The 23,182-nt window shown below is 34.6% G+C and overlaps 3 protein-coding genes and 1 long non-coding RNA gene across 4 annotated transcripts; 3 read left to right on the forward strand and 1 right to left on the reverse strand.

Moving 5' to 3' along the window:
• Positions 1-1,729: 1,729 nt before the first annotated feature.
• Positions 1,730-5,420, forward strand: LOC147411672 (PTB domain engulfment adapter). The gene is made up of 4 exons (XM_086451064.1): positions 1,730-2,000; positions 3,690-3,771; positions 4,294-4,452; positions 5,069-5,420. Exons 1-4 carry the CDS (start codon positions 1,815-1,817, stop codon positions 5,137-5,139), a joined length of 498 nt encoding a protein of 165 aa, XP_086307190.1. The 5' UTR covers positions 1,730-1,814; the 3' UTR covers positions 5,140-5,420.
• A 712-nt stretch (positions 5,421-6,132) lies between these two features.
• Positions 6,133-7,104, reverse strand: LOC147411673 (F-box protein At3g07870-like). The gene has a single exon (XM_086432303.1). The coding sequence runs from the start codon at positions 7,102-7,104 to the stop codon at positions 6,133-6,135; it is 972 nt and encodes a 323-aa protein (XP_086288429.1).
• A 3,323-nt stretch (positions 7,105-10,427) lies between these two features.
• On the forward strand, positions 10,428-11,973 carry LOC147411674 (uncharacterized). The gene is made up of 2 exons (XR_015181871.1): positions 10,428-11,464; positions 11,591-11,973. It is a non-coding gene; the product is annotated as an uncharacterized LOC147411674 (long non-coding RNA).
• Positions 11,974-12,675: 702 nt separating this feature from the next.
• Positions 12,676-16,406, forward strand: EMB1586 (P-loop containing nucleoside triphosphate hydrolases superfamily protein). Its single transcript, XM_086451076.1, has 2 exons — positions 12,676-12,874; positions 14,458-16,406. Exon 2 carries the CDS (start codon positions 14,538-14,540, stop codon positions 16,257-16,259), a length of 1,722 nt encoding a protein of 573 aa, XP_086307202.1. The 5' UTR covers positions 12,676-12,874; positions 14,458-14,537; the 3' UTR covers positions 16,260-16,406.
• Positions 16,407-23,182: the final 6,776 nt, after the last annotated feature.

A 23,182-nucleotide genomic window follows, 5' to 3' on the forward strand; every position in this document is an offset into this window, starting at 1 on the left:
GGCCCGAGTATCAAATTATATATTTATTTACTTATTTTGAGTAAGTAGCATGGGTTAGGCATACCTCAACCAATTATCATCATCATCATCCAATATTATTCCAATGATTTGAGATTAGTTAAACGAATTTGTTCCTCCATTTAATTTCATGGTGTGAAGAGTAAGAATTTTTATCATTAAAGTTGGAATCTTATATGGCACTTTTTGATGTTAAATTTGATGAAAAGCATCTATGGTTCCCATACACTTTCATGTCAAGAAGTGCAATAGGAAATTCCAGCTTGAGATTACTCCAGCACGACTCATGTGTTTATATCTACTTTTACCATATCAAAAAACAAATTTCGTTCTAGAGGAAGGTGTTACCTAGCTTAGTTGGTAAGTTTTATGGGTGACTATGTCATAAATCCAGGCTTTAAATCCCATCATCATTGAGTTTCTCATGTCATTAAAAATCAGTCTATCAATTAGAAAAAGGGAAATTTATTAAAAGGGAGTTAAATATTTTAATATTTACAAAAAAGAATTAATTTTTTTACCTAAAACAATTTAAGTCGCTGAATAGTCCATCATTTTAAATGGAGGCTAAATTGTTGAGGTGTTAAAGCAAGCTATTAAAACGTTGATCAATCCAGCGAATTACAAAAATGTTGGATTGTCCAGCAACTTAATTCGTTTTTAGTAATTTTTTAAAAAATAAATTTTTGTTTTTATAAATCTAAGAAAGTAAGAATAGGTACTCAATAAAATAGAGCTCGACAAATATTAAGTACTTGGTGAAGTAGGTAATAACAAAAGGTTTATGTAACTAGGTAGACTACCATGAGAAAGAACAATATACTTTTACAAAGATTTGACTTACATTTATTATATGTCTAAGATTCAATATTAAAATTATTTTAGAGATTTTTCTTATGTTTTACATAAAAAAGTTTGGTTGTAATTCTTTTGAGGTTATTTTGGAAATCCGATGGCTGAACCATATTGGAAATGGTTCAAAAGTGTCAATTTAGAGAAGTTGGTAAAGGCATATGAAGTGTTGATCCCATGACCTATGTTCAAATTGATTCACATCTTGTTGAACCCACCTTGGCATTGACTACCAACCACCTTACTTGGCTAACAATAACAAAAAAAAAAAAAAAAACATAAATATTGGAATTGATTATAGATGTAGATGATGATTTAAGTTCAAGATTGTTTAATTTTTAATTTTTAATTTTTATTTTTGATTTTTGATTTATATTTTTATTTTTTAATTTTGCCTAATTGATAAATTATTACATGAGTTATAGTGACCCACTAAAAAAAAAAAAAAAAAAGTCTAAACTTTGGATTGTAAAATCAAAATTGATGTTGTTAGAGCAACTCCAACGTTGTGCCTATCCCTGTCCACATCACCCTCTCAACTGTTATTTTAGGTAGTGGAGTTCAAAATGGATGTCTCCAAGGCTCTACCTATCCCACATCATTTTTTGGGACATAGAATATTAAGTACCTAAAATAGGTCCTCCACATAGTTGACCCATCTTTTTCGGAGAGAAAAAATTCAGGTTGTTAGTTGAAAGTATACCAATTTCAAATCGATTTAAACATCAATTAGTATACTTATGGGTAGGACAGTTAGAGCCATGGATACCCAAACGTGCTACTCATAAACATCAATTACCTATAAATGGGTATGGGTATGGGTATGGGGTAACCGCGTTGGAGATGCTCTTATTTGACAGCAAAATGTTTCTCCCAAAGGGTAACAATGCACGAAAGAAAATCTGAACTTAGCTCTGTCCAGTCCACAGATCCATAGGAGAGAAATGGCGACTCAGCTTATCACAGCTGCTGCACCACAAGGCAGAGATGCTATCTATGTAGCAGCCATGCCTCTAAGAGCGATAAAGGGACCAGCCCAGATGTTGATGTCAACAGCTTATGCTCTCAATCTATGGGATTTGCAGCATTTCATGGTCATCATTAAACCTACTTTACCCCCTCAAGCTCAGGTTCTGCTCTTCCCATCTGCCCTTCATGACTATTTTTTTTCCCTTTAAATCACACAAAGCTCTGTTGGGGTTCCTTCTCTTCTATAATTCTTAGATGGGTTATTGTTATTTTTAACTTTTATTTGTGATTCTCGTTGGTCTGATATTATGATCAGGCCTGGAAAAAACTTCTGATGTGCAACACTGTGTAATATGTAAGAATTTCAATAACAACAAAAAAATTGAATCTAATTTTAGGATCATTTTATTGAGATTATTTGTCTTCTAAAATTCTCAGATGGGTTTTCTTAGTTTTCTCTTGATATGAATTCTGTTGGTTTGGATGGGCTTTGAACCATGATCTGAATTACAAAAAGGAAAAAAAAAAAAATCTATTTGATTGGTCTTGTGTTTTTTCCTTTGAAGAATGGAGCAGAAAGGTTATATTTTTGAGTTACACAATAATTTTTTGGAGTTCATGGGTCAATTGAATTCGAAACCATTCCAAACCCTTTCAATTTTGTTTCTGCTTGAGTTATTTGATGAAATTGTACGGGAGATTATCGATTGATCAAATAGTTCTTAGAACCTTCGTGTGATGTTAAATTCGTTTTTTTCTCTAGTCATAAATATTTGTATTGCCTTGACACTTATGATGTGTTTTGCGTGAGGTTTGCCAAACAGAACATAATAAATTTCTATTTAGCATCGGTAGAGTGGGAGCTACTTTTCTTAGGATATAGAGGCTTCTAAACATTGGGTTATGATTTTCCATTTCAAAAGCTCTTATCCAAAATTCATGGATTAAATCTATTAGAGTTTTATGCATTTGAATGACACTATCAATAATGTGAATTTTAATAATCCTTTGGGAACTCACAGCTTTCATAATGAATATGCATCTAGTTTTCATGCAAGTTTTAAATTTTCCATAATTTTTCAAAAATTTCCTGAAATATTTCTCTTTCCCAACCACCGACATTGAAAGGTACATACAGTCCAATTCTGCGTGGTTTTTGTTGAAATTGTGAACTTAATAGTTAAGAGTATGTACAATGCTGAACAAGAGAAGAGATTATAGAAGCGAATGCTCTTGAAAGACCTCAATAGACAACAACGTGAGAGAGTTAAAAACAAGGTTGATTTCTATGAAGCATGTGGTAGCTGATCAAGTGCTGAGTTATAGCAGAAATGTAGGTCTCTGTTGTTACAATGCATCCGCACATTGACTTTAAGTACTTAAAATAATATTATGATAATTTATTTTTATCAAAATAAAAAAAGCCATGAACTCCATTTCCTCACTCAATATATATATATAGATATATTTGGATTTTGATGGCTTAGTTAGGCGTTTTTTTTTTTTTTCTTCATGTTGTTTATTATATCATTTTATATGGTTTCAATGAAAAGATTTTCAATATTTCCATTATCAAATTGGGTAAAAAAAATTCCTATCCAAGGAGATCGAGAAATACCTTGGCATCTAAATTTAACAACCTGTTTTCAGGTTATGTTGAAGAAAACTCCTAATTTTTGTATTTATTGGTTCTCTAGATGATAAAGAAATATGATATATCGTATAAGATACAGTGTGGAGCATCTTAAGTTGAAGGTCTGTCAAATTTAAGTCCTTATCATCTTTCTGACTTTCTGTTCTACAGATAGTCTTCTCTTTTTGTGATAAGAGATAAAACTTTTCCTTTGTAGGCCTTTGTTTTCGACTTTCAACCTCAAGATCCTGAGAACATTTATGTAGCATTAGCAGCCTTATCTGGTAGAGGAGTGCCAGGTGAACCTATTTTTTGGCTTTCTAATGCTTTCAAGATGAGTAAATAATGTTAGTTTATTATTCTTTAAGCATGTATATTATGTGAAGCTGCAAATCAAGCTTGAAAATACATCTGACTCGAACTCGGAATCTGACTTTAAATTGAAATGTTTCAGTGTCATGGACCCTTTGACTCAAACTTATTCCAAAGGCTGTTTGAACTTCGGACAGACATCATAAAGGGAGATGGTGTTTGTTCATTAGAGATGAGAATATTGTCATACCTGACACAATTCTACATTCAAACAGACGATAAAAAATGAAAGCTTACCTCAATTTTTAGTCAAACTCACCTGGATATCAGGAAAAAAAAAATTACTGTAAAAAATAACTTCATTTGCAAGACAGATGATGACTTTTTAAAGAATGAAAGAACCTTATGTTTTGTTGATCATAGCAATGTTTACATTAGTTTATCCGAATCATCACACTAATGGTATTTCTTACTTTATAATATATATGTTGTCCATACTGCTTTATTAGGAGCTGTTCTTACGAGGAATCTGGCAAAGTTGCCAAAAAATAAATGCTGGTGTGTTGGCTTTTCCAATGAGGATTGTATAGAGAGAGTCCAAAGATTCAATAAAGGGTGGAAAATGGATTTGAAGGTTGGCCGACATGATTGTCGTGATTACACCAATGGTAAGAACTATTTGCTTTGGACATCAAAATTTTGATTCCATTTAAATCTTAATTGGGGATGAAAAAAAACCAATCAATACACCAAAAGAACCTATGTGTTAGTTGTGCAAAAAGTTAAGGCCTCATCTATTTGGGGTCTTAACACACCACTGCACTCCACAGCCGATAACCGTGGTGGCCACGCTGTGGCGGCTTTCACTTTGGTGCCCTTCTTTCGATCCCCCAGGTAGACCTTTCCTTTGGTCTCCCCTTCTATTGACACCATCGGTGCCTACTTTGTGGTAGCTTTCAATCTAGTATCCTTCTTTTTTGGTCACCTAGGTAGACCTTTCCTAAGGCCGTCGCTTTCGAGGTCTGAATCCGAGACATGGTGTTTGCTCTGATACCAAAGACATGAACCCGGTCAATTCACTAGAAGCATTTATGTGTTAGTGGTGCAAAAAATTAAACCCTTACCCATTTGGGGTGATAACAGGGGATATATGTGTGGTAGGTGGGGTGTGCATGATGAAAGGCCATCAAATGCATGGTTGAAAGACCATCAATCACCTGAAATGCATCAAGGGTTTTTTTCCTTCTAGATTTCTAAATCTTACTTGCCTTTGCCACTTTGAAGGGTTGGTTGAGTACCTCACTGGTGAGAAGCATGTGTTGGAGCGTTTAAGAGGAAACAGCCCTGATTGTTAAGAGTTCAATCGGTGGCTTAATTAACTTTGGCAAGATATGTTACATCTGTTGCTACAACCATGCATGCGTATCGGTATATGTTCTTTATCCAATAAACTATGCATCGATTTGTTCATGTATATACATTATTTTACTATCCATGAACTACGCAGGTTGTTTCTTTTTGCCTCATTGTAATATCTCTATCATGAAAAGATGCCCTTGTTTCATGGAGGATTGAGGAATTGCCACATGTTGAAAGATATTATTTAGTTTATTTGATTGATTAATTCTATTGTCAATGATTTCCTTGCAATTTTCCTTTTATTTTATATTCTTTGTAATTAGTTTCGGTTTGAACTTGGAGCCATACTCCATATACCAACTTGGTTCCTGCATGCAAATAAATATATGCCCTACAATTAGGGGAGACAAACATCGAAACCATGTTCAAAGTAAAACTAGTCTCTGCAAGCCCATCTTCAGAACTGGGATGCACAGTAGAAAGAAAGAACATCTGAGGTGTACCCACTGTCTTAAGGTTCCTGTTGGGCGTGGACCAACAATCCTCATCTATATGAGACATGACCAAATTCATGGTGTTTAACTTGGACCAGATTCATGGTGTTTAACTTAGATTTTGAACATACAAAAGATAAGTACTTATCAGTGGAAAGACTTGATTGTTAAACATTGTCAGTCACTCAAACCATTTTAGGCTGAAGTTCTCAAACCTTAATGTTCCATACAAGAGATATTTCCCAAAACTTTCCTATAAAAAAAATATATGAAAGATCTCCCAAAACTTACTATACTACCATGAGTCTTATAAAAAAAAAACTATACTACCATGAGTATATGGAATGTATAATATTAGACCACCAAAGCAGCAACAACATCCCCATCTAAGGATGACAAACCTTAAGAAGACAAACTAAGGATGACTTCATTATTGTTCCTCATGGGTCATAGAGATTTGATTCAACCATGCTCTCTGATGCAATTTATGGGTCGTTAGTGAGTCAAGAAACCCTCTTTATGCTCGTAGTCATAAGCCTTAAGTGACACGAGGCTCCCTGTGTGACCACAGACTTCTGATATGGTGGTATCAGGGTCAAGACCTGAAATATGGACATACTTTAGCTCATCAGTCTTTGGATCGTAAGAATAGAAGGCGTTGTCGTTTGAACTGAGAAAGATTTGACCCCGTTCCCAGAGGCCAATGACTTTGATGTGTCTGTTATCTGACCTTCCATCCAATGCTTTCATTCTGATACTGTATTCTTTGACCCATAGTTTCTCGACGTGATCCTTCAGAACCCATATCTCAATATGTGTGCTGAATGAACAATCCACCACAGCCAGACACCCTTTTAACTCAATTAGATCAATCATAGCTGTCCATCTTGAGCTCGCTTCGGGAAGATTTATTGTATCAAATTCCTCTTTCCCTACATTAAATGAGATGAGACAATTCTCCGTTCTGTAAGCAAGTTGAGTATCAATCTTCCAGTGCAGGGCACCATTGGCAAATACAGCTTTTCCATAGATTGGATAAGAAGGCACACTTGAAATATCTCTCCATGATTTGGTACCCAATGTGAATATCTTGGAATGGAAATCATAATCAATAGAAACTCGAAGAACTTTATATTCCCTTGTTGAAGGACTGAAACCCAATCCATATATTTGTCTACAAGGCAAGTGAGTTCCGATAGGTATGGGTGGTAGAACCATGGCTTCTCCTTTAAGGGGATTGCATACAAAGATGTTCTTCATATCTCCATGCTTAGTAAAACAAATCAAGCCGTTGCACGTCCCCTCCAAAGTATACCTACGAGAAATCGCTAACTCAGCAATCGCATTGTTGCTTGCTTTGACTTTTCCTCCCACTTCTTTAACAAAATACAAACTTATGGAGTCAAAACTCGGCCGATGAACAAGAAGTAAAAGCCCTGGTCCTTCGTTGGTTAAACTTATGTGCATGTCAGCAAGTGATGGGTCATCGATTACTTTGGACCAAAATTTAGATACAGACCTGAATTGGAGAAGCGACTTTATGGTAATCTCGCAAAGATGTTGAAGACGAGATCGCAAGGGAGGTCCTCCATGTTGCAGCCTTTGTTCAAGGGCTTGGCTTAGTTGCAGATTAACATAACATGGGCAGTTTTATTTCTTCAATTCTTCATTGTTCATTCTCGAGTTTCACAAGAAACCAACGATGATTTCTATAGTAAATTTTATATAACCTTATTTGTCCGCTCCTCTTACTAAATAGAAACCAACCAAAAACAATTTCCTATTTCAACTTGAACTCTAAATTGCTTGTATTTAAAAGTAAATAATTACAAGTTCGCCTTGTACACGAGTTGATCAATTTAAGAGATATTCCATCAAAAGGATGGTCCACTAATCAACGGTTATGATCGTGGACCCAAGTGGGTCCAACTAATTCGTTTTTAACTCTATAAAAGCGCAAAATTTAGAAGCACTTCATCATGCTTTTGTCAGCTAGTAACCTAAGAACATGAAAATTTGTCCTCGTTCGTATCCTTAAAGGACTTCATTTCCATAAATAATCTCACGCATCCCTAGGAAAAATTGAAGGTGTAGATGATTTTATGGCCGGCCGGAAATAAGGGAATTAATGGCAAATCTAGCCTAATGGGCCCTTACGACCTGTCAGAATGGGTCTCGATTTGGACCGTTTTTGTAACGTTCTTTGGGTTTCAAAATGACTTAATAAGGCCCATAGATAACAGACTGGGCTTGGTTTTACAATTTAACAAGAATGAGATAAAGATTTAAATATTAACTTCAAACGAAGTTTATGAGAATCAAACTCATACGAGGATTCTATTTCTACTAAAATTGAACTCTCACGCTACATAAACGTAAATAAAAATTAGAAAGTCTCTTGAGATCTTATGCCAACCAATGAAGTTTCAATTCTCATGAATCCTTAAAACCCGTAAGAAACATTCTTAAAAGAGTCGTGCTGGAGTGATGTGAAAGTGGATAGGAATTATAGATGCTTTTTCAATCGTATCTCGATGAAAAGCATTTAATGGTTCCCATGCACTTAAAATGCCATCTCAATTTGTTTAATCAAACCACAAAAAGGGACAAGAAAATGTAAGCTTCATTCTAAATGTAACACTCATGTTGGGTTTGCTGTTAATAAAATCATAGAAATTGATTTCTCATAGAAAACATTTTCTCATAAACACACGCGTCTCTTGGATGACAGAAAAAAAGAAAAAGAAAAAAGGAGAGCTAATATAGGCACCCCAAATTTTACTCATAACACCTCAATTTCTTAAACTATTTATCACACCCTACTTAAAGATTAAAACACACCCTTCAAACATTACAAAGGTTTGGCTCAAATTATAATCTCTACATTTTAATACATTTTCAAACAATTTTAACAATTATGATTAGATTCCTATTAAATCCTAATACCAGGAAGGAAAAAAAAAACAAAAAAAAGTAGAGAGCTTCTACTGGCACCCTAACTTTTACTTATTCTCAACTATTCACTTATTTTCTTTAGGGTGAATCTCCTTTTCGTGTTGAATATGAAAAATTTCCGGTTTTGATACATTATTCATTTTTATTACCAAAATATGCTCTTACATTGAATTCGTCACTTTTATCATCTACGAATTCCTTGATAAAATACAAGTGATTTTTCCTTATTAGTGATCTCGTTGGTAATTTATGTGATTATATAAAAGAGACACCGGAAAAGCATGTTTTGGGAATTAAAACGAACAGTGTACATAAAACGGAATTAGGACATAAGTTGCACATGTTTTGGGAAAAATACATTCTTTATTTTTAATTGGAGTGTAATAAGTACAAGTTGAGTGCCAATAGTAGCTCTCTTAAAATAAATAAGAAAAACACTTCAAACGAAGTTTATCTTATCAGGAGTCCCAACTCCAACTATGCTCGCACAAGGATTCTACTAAAATTGAAACTTTCACGTCCCTTTAAACATTAGCCAATCTACGAGTGGGCCTTCTTCTACCTTCAAATTTTGTATTTGGTGAGAGAAGCCATGGATGATGTGCTTGCTGGGCAGAAACAAAAAACAGAAATCTTCAATGATGATGATCACATTGGTAATCTTCCCGACGAGCTTTTACATCAAATCATATCTTTCCTTCCAACAAGAGAAACGATATCGATGTGCATAGTCTCCAAAAGATGGAGGTACATATGGACGTTTACCCACACATTAGATTTTGACCAGGACCATTTTAACGATCGATCACAATTCATAAATTTTGTTGATCAAATGTTGCTGCTCCATAATTGTCTAGACATTCAAAGTTTTTGAATTTCTCTACACTACGACTCCCTCTGGCTTATTGACGAGGTCTCTCTTCAAGGCTTAATAGATGGATAGATTGCATAGCCGTGGATAAGGTTCGGGTACTCGACCTCTTATTCAACAAAGATGATTTTCTTTGGGGGAATAGAAACTTCAATAAATGGTATCAACTGCCTCACTGTGTATTTATATCTCGATCGATAACTTCATTACGGTTGAAATATTGCAAAATAATGGATTTCAGTATCATAAATCTTGTGTCTCTCAAGACTCTTGTATTAATGCAAGTTTGTGTCACAGATGAGATGTTATGTCATGTGGTCACTAGTTGTTTCGTCCTAGAGGTCTTAAACTTAAGAGATTGTCAAAAATTGAAATCTCTCAAGGGTCATAATAAAGCATTAGATCCATTACAATCGATTTATGCGAAAATTTAGAGAAATTCAAGATTTATGCTCCGAATTTGCGGTTGTTAAAATCCTCGTGCAGTAAGAACTTCATGCTGGAAATCAAGCCATTTGATTCAAATTTAAGAAGTCTCAAAACTCTATCACTGACTAATATCCGAATTGCGGATGAAAAGGTTCATTTACTGATGTCGAAATGTTGTCTCCTTAAGAATTTGAAGTTGGTTTTATGTAGAAGGTTGAAAAAACTTACGGTTTTCAGTGAAAAACTTAAGAGTTTGGAGGTGTGGCATTGCTTATGCCTGGAGGAGGTTCAGATCAATGGTCCAGATCTTGAATACTTTGAGTTTGTTGGGCCTATTGTGGAAGTCTCTGAAATGAACACTTCTTGCATGCTTGAAGCCAAGCTTGATTTTACTTCAGCAGAGTGGTTTCAATCTTATAAATTGAGGAATCTTCTTCGGAAGTTTAATCATGCCAGAGTTTTAACAATGGTTAGTGAGACTGCTGAGGTATGTCAAAACAATTCCTCCCCTCTTGTTACATTTTTTAAAAAAATTTAAATTTAAAGAATTAGAAGAGATTTGTTATTAGAGTCTTGATAATGTGATGCCCCTCGCTGACACATGCCCCCTTACACCATCACAGAACCATAGATCATTTGCCTTGGGATACATAAGAAAAAAATTTATGATTATGCATATCGCAAGGGAAATGATCTATGGTTCTATGATGAGAGTGTAAGAGGCATGGGTCAGAAAGTCATTACACTTGTTATGCCAAATTAGACATACCCATAGCTCTAGAACCAAGGGTACGTCAATGTCAACTAAAGATATCAACGGGTATAGGTACCCCATGTGTCCTCTAGAACCAAACATGGTTTTAAATCTTGTCCGAGATGGCTTGTCTGAGTCATCTTAGTATCATCCATGCACGAGATAGATAGACAGGGTGTCTCACATATTCAATATCTCGCAAGATAAACGAGTTGACTTGGATGATATTTTGAAAGTAAGTATAACTCGTCTAACACAACCGAGATTTTATATATTTTAATGAAAATAATTAATATTTTTAAAATTTAAATATTTATTATCTAGATAAAACATGATTTTATAATAAAATACCTTCTCATCGGTATGCTATAGAGGATCTGCTTCCATGTGTTTATTGGAGAATAAACACGTTGGGATGCGTATATTATAAAAAATGGCTTGGTTAAGGGTCCAATGTGTCTTAAACTCCTATTAAAACATGCCATCTAGACACCATTCCTATGCCATGGGAACGGGACACCGTTCTCGATCCTGATTCTTTAAGCATAATCATGAACTGTTACAGTAGGGTCTGCTACCTTAATCTCTTTTCAATATTAACCATTTTACTCTTTGCCTTGTGATTTGAGAAGAATATATTTATTTCCGAGGAATTACTAGAGACTTCGCTTCCACCGCTGAATGATCTCAAACATTTGAAAATGAAAGCAAGAAAAACATCGATGAGTTATACAAAGATTTTAATTGGATTGCTCAGACTATCAGCCCATCTAGAGATTCTTACAATTGATTTGGGTCCCCTCAACATCAACCTCAAGGTACTCAACTACTTCTCTCCCTAGTAGCCTTCTTTACATCATTATGAACCATGGTCAATGAATATAGTAGGAATAATTTTTCGATTTATTAGATTCTAACATTTGTATTTTTTTTCTTATTTCCAGTTTCGACCGACGGTTGTGGATTATTCAATATCCTGTTTGGCTATTCTTCCTCTTGATTATGTATGAAGTCACCTCATAGAAGTTGAGATAAATAATATTGGAGGTAATGAGAATGAAATGGAGCTAATGAAGTTTATTCTTTGAGATGTAAGGGCCTTGAATGTAATGTCCATCCCTCCACCAGAGAGCTTAAGCTGGAAAGCTTGAAGATGGTAAGAAGACTTGATTATTCTTTGATGGTCTACTTGCACACCAAAATAGTATTTCACGAAATACTAATACTTTTTTCTTGGTAATTTTAATGTACATTTACTTTTTGGACAAAATCTTGGAAGAACAACCATTTCTCTCACCATAATAGAATGAGTTTATGGTTCTTGTTATTTTGTCCGATTAATGTACGAGTAATGTGATTCTTTGAAAAATGGTATTGCGTGTGCATCCAAGATCGTATGAATTGCTATTTTCTTCATTTATCATTTTCAATATCACCTCAGCACCTCTTTAGAGAATCCTTAATCCTTCAATTGAAAATTTCATTTATCATCTTCCACTTCTCTTAAATCATCATGTTTTTTTGCTTGAAGTCCTAAGGTTAGGCAAAGGTCAAGAGGTTAGTATTGGCTCTTGTCGGTTCCAATTCCAGAACTAAATAAGTGGAATTGGAATTGCCAAAAAATCATGGGTAGGCGTCAGTTTTGATTCTTAATAATTGAATGAGAAAAAATATTTCAAATCATTATAAATTTTTTTTTTTTAAATTAACATATTATCTACAAAGTATTAATTTAATTATAATTTCTTCTTCTAAATATCTAAGTTAATGATTTTGAAAAAAAATAAAATAAAATTCATCCTCTTCAAAAGTAATAAACTATTATAAGAGGATCCATTTTAAGTTCTAATACATAGTTTTTACAAAAAATTAAAAAAATTTATATAATATATATTAATTTTAAAATCTAGCAAAATCTTAAATTATGTATAATTTAAATATATATTGGTTCCGAGTATTCGATTCCATAAAAGTCTAATCCTTTCTAATAGAAAGGAATCAGTAAATGGGTACCCATTTTGACACACCAATACTTGGCCAATACATTTTGGCTTTACATGGGAAAGTCGCGCGCGACTTCGACCACTCGAAGAGCTATAATGATACTGAGCCGCTACTCTCTGTCTCTCTCGCTCTCCTCCTCGGACATTTTTTTCTCTCTCCTGCTCGCTCGCCTCTTCAAACACTTTTTGTGAGATTTTTATTAAATCTCTGCAAACGTTTCAGAGGTAATGTTGACGAACATGTATTTTTTTGGTGATGAAGATTATTAGATATATGGTTTTTTTTTTTTGGCAAAAGATTCTAACAAGCCTGGCCTAGGGTTTTTCTTCAAATTCTTGTAGATTGCGAGTTTTTAGTTTTTATTGTGTTTCCGTGCCCTATTTTACCTGAACTTTTGTATTTGTGAGTTGTGACTTGTTATAGAGCTTAGATGAATGATTATTGCTTTTCTAGATATATATTGTGGTATGATTTATGTATTTTTGGGGTTTAGATAAAAAAAAATTAGGGTTTAATTCAGTTCTCATTGAAAGTGATGCTTCTAATGTTATAGAAGCTCTGAGAAATGATGTTAATAGGGGATTGTTTAGGGTTTGGTTATTAGCTCATCTCATGAAACGCTTGATTGCTACTCAATATTGGTTAATCTATGAAGGTTGTTATATATGTGATAAAAATCAATTTTTTTTTTTGGTTCGGTTTTGTATTTTTATTTGCTCAGATTTAGTTTTATAAAAATTATATTTTAGTACCTCGTTGGGAACGTCAGAACCAGAAGGGAAGCACTATAAGATAGATTCTATTTACTAGATAGTTAAAATCATTCATTGAAGTTGATTTTCGGTCAAAGAGTTGTCTTACTCTTAGCCCAAGTCATATTTTTGGACAATCCAGAGGCGGAGCCATAATTTTTTCATGGCGGGGGCAAATTATAGGTTATAGTAAGGTTGAAGTGCTTGAAGATGATTGGTTTCTGTGGAGAAAATTCAAGGGTTTTTCTGTTAGAGTTTGAAGAAAATGGAATTTATGTTATTTCCCATTAGTCAATGAGAGAAATCCAAATCAAGGGGCGATGTCACCAGTTTTAAAAAAGTAGTGTCTATCAAATTTTAATCTATCTGATAGAAAGGTGTTCAAATCACCCAAAACAATTGAGAATGAGGGGGAAAAAAAGGTGAAACTGAGTATGTTAGCAGTTTTAAATCACAAGTGGAGTGCCTCAAATATTTACCAAAACATAAGGGGAGGGAAAAAAAAAAGGTTAAAGTGGCATAGCAACAGTTTGAAAACACTAGTGAGCACCTCAAATATTCTTCAAAACGTAGTGGGGAGTGGGCAAAAAATTGAAGGGGTGAGGGTTATGGGGGCAACACATGTAATAACACGGGTGTATCACATTATCAACAAAATTTAAGGGGCTTTTACCCCAACCAAAAAATTGAGTGGGGGCAACTCCCCCGACAGACCCCTTCCTAGCTCCACAGCTGTGTGTTACATTATAATTTTAAGTTGGTAGTAACCAAGGTTTAAAATTTCGTATCGATTGAATGTTTCGGTTAATGAAAAAACTGAGACAGTATCGGCCAATGCATTTGATGCAAACCGATACATTCTGATGCATACCCAATACATCAAAACATTTAATGTTTCATGTCGGTCTCAGCCAATGCCAATACATATCGGCCAATACATTCCGATAATTTAAACCATGGTAGTAACGGGATCATTTTATGCATCTCTTATGTATAAATGTATGTGCATGCATTACTGTTGAAACCTGGATCATTATTTGTTTTTCTTTTGCCAGTGAAATTGCAGCGTGAGTTGGTGTTGATTAGCAGCCATTGATTTCTTTGTTGTACGTCACAAAGCTCGTATGAGCAGGTTATGGAATTACTAGTTGGGCAAACCCAACAAAACATGCTTACATCACTCACAACACGGTTATTTCCCTTTGTTGGACATTCTCTACCCTTCAGAAAGTTCTATTGGGTCTCTAAGACAGCCAGAATCCATACCAGTGTACAGTTCCAGAGTCGTGTTGATCGTCAAAATGGGCCCCTTACTCTTGCAAGCCTTGGATTTGGTTGTGAACGTGAATTCTCAAAAGAGGATAAACCCAATAAACTCGAGCATCCAAATTCAACTTTTGCGGCTCCAGCTACAACTAGAGCAAAACCAAATAGAAGTAGTGGACTTAAGGCAGTTGGGGTGAAAGCTCCACTAGAAATAGAGGCTGCACCATTTGCTGCCAAGACGTTTTCCGAGCTTGGTCTCCCGTCTTGGTTGATCGAGCGATTAGACAGGGTGGGCCTTACTGTTCCTACCGATGTACAGTCCACAGCAATTCCAACCATTTCAAAGAATCATGATGTTGTAATTCAGTCATACACAGGTTCAGGAAAAACATTAGCATATCTCCTCCCCATACTTGCTGAAGTCACTCCACTGAAGGAGAGACTTCCTGGTGCAGCAGAACCCGATAAGAAAATGGGTATCGAAGCAGTGATAGTGGCCCCTTCAAGGGAACTAGGAATGCAGATTGTCAGAGAGTTTGAGAAATTATTGGGACCCGAAAATAAAAAGGTGGTCCAGCAGCTTGTCGGGGGTGCGAACCGATCAAGGCAAGAAGAAGCTTTGAAGAAAAATAAGCCCGCCATTGTTGTCGGGACACCTGGACGGATTGCGGAGATTAGTGCTGCAGGGAAGCTTCACACACATGGGTGTCGTTTCCTTGTCTTGGATGAAGTCGATGAGTTACTTTCCTTCAATTTTCGTGAGGACATACATAGGATATTAGAACATGTGGGGAGGAAGTCTACTGCTAACATGTTCAGCAGTGCACGGGGTCCAATAGCTAGGCGTGCTGAGCGTCAGACCATCATGGTGTCCGCGACCGTTCCTTTTTCAGTGATAAGGGCGGCTAGGAGTTGGGGATGTGATCCGCTTCTTGTTCGAGCCAAAAGCGTCCTCCCACTTGAGTCGGTCCCGGCTTCGGGACCAGTTTCATTATCAAGTCCAACTTCAAGTTCCACTAGTGAAGGAACAGTAGAGAGCTTGCCTCCAGTCTTAAAGCACTATTACTGCGTAACTAAATTGCAACACAAGATTGACACCTTAAGAAGATGTGTCTATGCGCTCGATGCCAAGTCTGTTATTGCATTCATGAATCACAACAAACGGTTAAAGGATACTGTTTTCAAGCTTGAGGCCCGTGGGATGAAGGCTGCAGAGCTGCACGGGGATCTTGGCAAGCTTGCGAGGGCGACGACTCTGAAGAAATTCAAGGGTGGGGATGTGAGAGTGTTGGTTACAAACGAGCTTTCTGCTAGAGGGTTGGATGTTGCAGAATGTGATCTTGTGGTTAATCTTGGTCTGCCTACTGACTCTGTTCACTATGCTCATAGGGCTGGCAGGACAGGTCGACTAGGCCGGAAGGGTAGCGTGGTCACCATATGTGAGGAGTCGGAGGTGTTTGTGGTGAAAAAACTGCAAAGGCAGCTCGGCGTCCCCATTCAGGCCTGTGAATTTACAGAGGGAAAGCTTGTTGTCTCTGGAGAGGAAGAAGAGAAGGAAAAAGAAGAGCATACCTTAGAGGTAGCGGTGTAATAGAATCTCTCTCTGTTTCCCTGAATTTTTATTTATTTATTCATCTGTTTTTAGTGAGATCAGTAACTCGGTCCATAGACTTTACCAGCTATATTATTCATATTACCTTTTTTGACTATATGTTATAAGAAGTGTTGTCTTGGTTTCTCTGGTCGATTGTTCTGCACGTGAGTTTATACTCCAATGTTGGATAACTTTTGAGCTGGTTCAACAGTAATCATTATTTTCTCTTTTATAAAAATGAAATCAATCATGCATAAAATTAATTTTCAACTAGGATTCCATGAAGAGAATGGGATTACAAATATGTAAATCAATGTGAATGATGGCAGATATAAAATATTGGAACAGATTCATTGCAGAAAATTGCGCAACTTTACTGAAAGACTGCCTTTTTGAAGCGATGGCCAGGACATGTATAGACTGTCTTGGACGTGCAAAATATTAGTACTAATATTCTGTTAAATGTTGATGGCACAAGGGCTTATACCTTACAGGTGACTTTCTAACTCATTATCTTTAAGTACTTAACGTTTCACTTGGTGGGCCATATATCTCATGGGCTGTATCCTAAAAGTCCTGTTGCTTCTATGATAAATCATAGAATATAATCGTCAGATAATTATTTGTTTGGTTTGTATTAAATGCATAAAATAACTCTTCTGCTTAGCCAAACACTGACCTGTTCATCTTCTTGTACAAAATGTGGCCGAGTGATTGTGTTCCAAGGGCCCAAACTTGTAGATCATATGATTAGGGTCATCCTATTTGGGTATCTTTGGCCAATGAGAACCACCAAGTAGTGGTTATTTTGGCAGCACGGTCTTTGACCTTCATGTTGAGGATTATGGTTGCTGTCACGGGTAACGTGTAATGGCCTGTAGATCATCGTTATTTTCTATTCTCATCTCGTGGTCACTGTTAAGTACTCCTTTGGACCAGACACATTGATTTGTGATTCTTTTCTTCATGCAAGGTGCTCTACATCTCGTCATAATGTAGGAAGGCACCCTACATCTCATCTTAATGTAGGAAAGCAAAGAAAAACCATCAGTGTAATAAAATAGACTTCTCCATTTCTTTGCTTTGTTTGGGATTGAGGGTTGTGCTCCTTGTCTGTTTGGGTGCTATTCGAAGGATGGCTATTGCAAGGTATGGAGCCTTATTCCATTCGCTGTATGTTGAGGATTATGGAAAGAAAATCGATAAATAAAAAAAAAAGGATTATCGAAAGAAAGAAACCTTTGGGTCTGTTTGTTTGAAATTCTAGTTTTTGCTTCAGGATTCTATGTCTAGGAGAAGAAGAAGCTCGAAGTTTGGGAAGCTGTGTCCGGGAGAATATTGTTTGTTGCAGAAGCAGGTCGAATTGATTTTATTGTTTAATCGATGAGTTCAGAAGAATGAAGGGTGAAATCATCATTTCGGCCCTCATATGATTTTCGGTGTTGGCTTCTATTAATGGCTCTCAAGCAAAAGCAGTCTTAACAAGGCTTCTCAAAAACACAGTTTTGAGCCTCCCACAAAAACTGTTGAAGCAGAAGTCACTATCAACAAATGTGCTTTTCCAAAAAATTTGGCTCAAAGCCCAAAAAACCGTAACAAACAGACCCTTAGGACTTACAAAGAGAAGTCAAATAAAGAAATTACTATTTCTATTTTGGGTTTGTTATACTCTTGGTGTAAAATGTTAAAAGAATTCAGAGGAGTCAGGATGGGACTTTAGAAGAAAATTATAAACTAGTTGGGGTGTTGCACAGTAAAGTTTCTGGTTAATAGAATTGTAATTTACTGGTCAACTCGACACCTTCTAATGAAATTCATCCCTATAAAATACAAATTAGTAACACAATTGAATGTAGAAAAGAAAATATTTCCATATATTTGAATGCTCTGAAGTAAACATTGACCTTAACATGCAAATGCAAAACTCGTACCAATTGGTCTTGATGTGTTCTTGGTCACTATTTGAACCAGTTTAGTCATTTTAAGGGAAACTGGTTAACTGACAGATAAACAGTGAAGCATCATCATATTTCATTCTCAGTTGGTACTTAAAAAGATAGTGTCAGCAGCGATGCATTGTGCCTGTTTTTATATCCAAAGCTTTGTATTGGGGTCTTCCAACATAACCATCTCTTCCTTGCATTCTTCAGTTATAGTTCCTGATTTGAACTTCATTCTTTCTCATTCTGGTTATACTTCCCATAATAAGTATGAGTTAAAAATACACACACACACACACACACACACACACACACACATATATAAGGAGATGATACAGAAGAAAGTAGATGTTCATGGCATGCACATTGAATGATAAACAATACTGGCAAAGAGACGAAAGGAACTTTCTTCCTTTCTACAATATTTATCAGTGTTCTTTCATGTGGATGAATAAAAATAAGGTTAAATTACTTAAAGGACCCTGGTGGAAGAACTTTTTTCTTAATAGTCCATTAGTTTTGGGCAGTTTCTTAACAGTACATTTAGTAAACTTTTCATTTCTTAATAGTCTCTGGAGCTCAGCTCCCACATTTCTCACAATTGAATACCCTAACCATTGGAACTAGTCGTTTTCATAAAAAAAAATTTTGATTTTTGCATCTCAATCAAGTTTTGAAGGCTCCATTCCGTCGGAAAAAATATAAGAATGAAGAAAGAAACCATTTTGAAGATATATGTAAAAAACTTGGGGTTTTTTTTTTTAAATACTTTTTTTCTTAGTTTTTTTATGAAAATCGACCAAGGATGATTCTTTTGGGTTGAAATCATCTAAACAAGTCGTTATCACAAGTTTTTAGTCAGTCTTTTCATGTATTTAGTCGAAAAAACTCAAAAATTGAAACTTGGTGGGTTTTACCAGTGTCGAGTTCACCACTTTTTAAATAAAAGTGGTGAACTTGATAGTAAATAGCAGTGAGTTTGACAGTAAAAATTGTGAACTTTACGCTAAATAAAAGTGTTGAATTCGACAATAATAAAATGTGGGGAAATTGACAGTAAATAAAAAGAGCGGTGAGATCACCAGTAATGAGCAATCATTAAATAAAAAAAGGTTTACTAAAAGTCCTATCAAGCTACCGCTCAAAACTTAAGGATTATTTGGAAATAAATGCCTCCGCCAAGATCCTTTTGAGTAATTTTCCCTAGAAATAATAATCTTCCAAAACAACTTTCAGTTGTATGATGCAGTTGTTACTTGTTAGCACTAAAATCCTATTAGACACTTATTATTGTTTTTTATTTTAAAATGATATTCAATTAAAGAAATTTATATATCTAATATATTTCATCAATGGTTAGTATATATTACCATGGCTGGACCAAAGTAAGTAAATTTTTGAAAACCCAACAATATGCAGTATTTAGATTTAGTTGGATGACTCAAATCCACTAAAGAATCTGAGGAAAACCTCCCAATCTTTTCTTGTTTTGTTTGAGCAATTAGTTTTGTAGTCTAAGAGATTCTCTACAGTTGAGATTTGACGGAGATCACATGCTGAGTTATTTAGGAGGAAATGGAGATCATGATGAGATTTTAAATTCCCACCACATGTCACCTCATTCATTGCTAGAAATAGTTTAGGGAAGAGATAGTTATCTAATCATCCAAAATTTTAAGTTCTCACAAAAGAATAATATGGGTAAAGCTGACTGTGATATGTAGGTCACGTCAATCTCCCAAGGAACTATTCCCTAGGATGAGGTGATTCCTTTCTTCAGGTGGAGCATTACTTCATGAATTTGAAGTACAAAGGTATCCGAATACTTTGCATAAATAACTAGTGTTCATGAAATTGAAAGTGAAAGATCAGCCACTTTATTTCATGAATCTCTTTACTTGGGTACTTTTCTATAACTTTTTTTGGTTTATTATATATCTAAACCATTACAAGGAAGAAAAAAATATATCTTTGCAACCTTTTTTACATTTAAAGATTATAAAGCAGTTAGGAATGAATTGGGTCCTGCCCAACCCAAATTCCTTACTTGATAAAGAACAAGCTTTGGTCATGTAGGTCTATCTATACGTGAGGCAAACATCCACGGGATTATGCTTTAAAGAGCATGTCATTTGCACAAATAATTCACTATGTTTGATAATACTTTTAAAGTCTGAAGGTTGAAAATTAGAAATTAAAAATCAGACTTCAAAAGTTTCATCCAACATCCTGTCATTCCTGATTCAAAACTTTTGAATTTTGCATCTATAACAAAACAAGTAGAAATAAAACTTCTATAATCTGAATTTTAAAAATAGACCACTTTCATTCAGACTTCAAAGTGTTACCAAACACACACTTAATAATTATTTATAATTGAGTCATGTTGGAGTTACCTTAAGATTGGATCCCATATCGCACATCTTGACATGAAAGGGGATATGAACCGTAGATGCTTTTTCACTCATATTTCAAGGAAAGCATCTTTGATTCCCATACACTTTCACGATAGGTTATGTGATGTGAGGTCTAATCTTAAGGTCGCTTCAGCATTATTCTTAATAATTTTCTAAATTTTCTTAAATTTTTTATCCTAGACAAGGATTTTTTATAGAACACCAAACTTATGGTTGAGATGGGTTGTAAAATACTATTTTCCAAATGGTTGTAAAGGATTTTCTTGGGAATCATAATGGAATTATCGTGATTATATATATATATATATTTTAAGGTGTTGTAACTGAGGTTAGTCACTATAGCAGCTCAAACCCAAGTTTGAATTGCATCGGATTTAGACTTGGGTTGACACTTAACCAACTGAACTGTATATATATATATATATATATTTTAAGGTGTTGTAACTGAGGTTAGTCACTATAGCAGCTCAAACCCAAGTTTGAATTGCATCGGATTTAGGCTTGGGTTGACACTTAACCAACTGAACTGGCACCCCCAATAAAAACATGACTAGTGGAAAGGCCACAATGTATGAGACATCATCCATAAACTAATCAACATCAAAGGAGCTCAATTATTACCACCACGTCCACCATAATCTCTACTTTAACCTTTTGTCATTTTCTCCTTTATAAAAATAAAAACCCTTGGAGGATATTAAAGCTTGGCACTTAAATAATCTCCTCTTTATTACAAAGGGATAAGGTGATAAGATCTTAACATAACTTTAGTGCTTGATTTCATTCTTTAGGATTGGTTACGATTGATGTGCTTTACTTTAAATATTATTGTTATAATAGTTATCTTTAACATATTGAAAAGGAAGCTAAAAACTCTAGTTATAGGTTTCTTAAAGGTAATTTAATACTCTTAAATTTTCTTCTATTTTTCAAGATGATTAGATGTTGAGTGAGAGATTAGTTTTTTTATTCATTCTCTTTCAGATAAATTCGGCTTTAAGCTAATGGGTAATGAACAGTTTTTGTTCCAAAATAAAAATTGATCCTAACTGTTTTTTTTTTAATCTTTTAAGTTTTAACCATCCAATCATTTTCTTTTTTGAGATCATTGGTTCAAATTGGCTATCCCATCAAATCTTAAAATAAAATAAAAAAATAGAACGAACCTTGTAGGACATCCAACATCTTTGATATTTTGATAATTTCTTTTATCGTTTCAAATGTGTCTTTTTTTCTTTTGTTTTGGCGGGTCGCACATACCAACTACCTTGGCATATGTTCAGTAGTTAAATATAATCACTTTTAAGTAGATAGACGTATAGAAATTTGAAAATGTGATTTGAGAAACAAACGGCACTCTTATCATCTCAACTACCAACCAAATGTACTTACTGCAAATAAAAATGAGTTGTATAAAAAAATTATTTACTCAAGATTAAATTTAGAATGATGACAGTTCTAATTTATATGATTTATTTGATAAAATCAGGATCTTAATTCTAGGCATTTAACTCGGTAGATGCATTCGAATATTGGATCATCTTCTCATAGAATTTAGAGTAAGGTTTTAAAGAAGATTAAAATTATATTAGACGATCTTATATAAATTACATATATATTGACATTTAGATGATTTCTTACTCTCAAATTTTGGGGCTTCAGACATAATTGAATAGAGAAACAAGATTTGGTTAATCAATCGCAAATCTTTCAGATAAGACTTCGATGTGTCAAAATCTCTAAGTGAACGAATCCTATTTGGTTATTTTGCTTAAATGAACCCCACCAACAAACATTTTCTTCCAAGATAAGTAATGGAATTCGACAAGTTGACTTTTTTCCTTGTCCAAGTAAAAATATGGACAGAAATCCAACCACATGTTTGTTATTTTTCGGTTATACCAATGATTCAACAAGTGAACTTTGATATTTTAAAGATAAGGTTTTGATATTATTTTATATATATATTTATAATATGATAAGATAAGGTACGAATAACAATGATCTGATGGTGAAATAGGATTAGATTCCATTTTCTCTTAAATTGTCAAAATACCATTATTTAGCCTGTCTTCCATTCTTGCCCTAGACTTAAATAAATTTTACCAGTTGTGCAACTTGCTGGTCCGGTGCAAGCCAAAAATCAAACAAAATCAAGAGTTTTGGATTGGTTTAGTTTGGTTTATAATGAACTTTAGTTTCAGATTAACAAAATAGAGAATCGACCAATTTGATTCAGTTCTTGATTCATACCTTGAATAGAATATAACTGAACCAAGAACCGGATCCTTTTATTAATAAAATTATAAATAAATATTATTAATCTATATAATAAATTATAACAATTTTTTTATGGATGGATTAATGACAATCTTTTCGGATGAATGGATTAATGATTTTCTTTAATTGAAAGAAAAAACTATTGACTTTTTTTTCTTTTTTCTTTTTTGAGTGGATGCATTAATGATTTCTTTTTTACTCATTGTATGGGATTCATATTCATATTTATTTATTTTTATCAAAAATATGTGGATTCAATTAGGTTTTTAAGATATTGGCAACC

Source organism: Akebia trifoliata, chromosome 1 (assembly GCF_017979445.1).
Source record: "Akebia trifoliata isolate Shusen 1 chromosome 1, ASM1797944v1, whole genome shotgun sequence".
Taxonomy (NCBI): Eukaryota; Viridiplantae; Streptophyta; class Magnoliopsida; order Ranunculales; family Lardizabalaceae; genus Akebia; species Akebia trifoliata.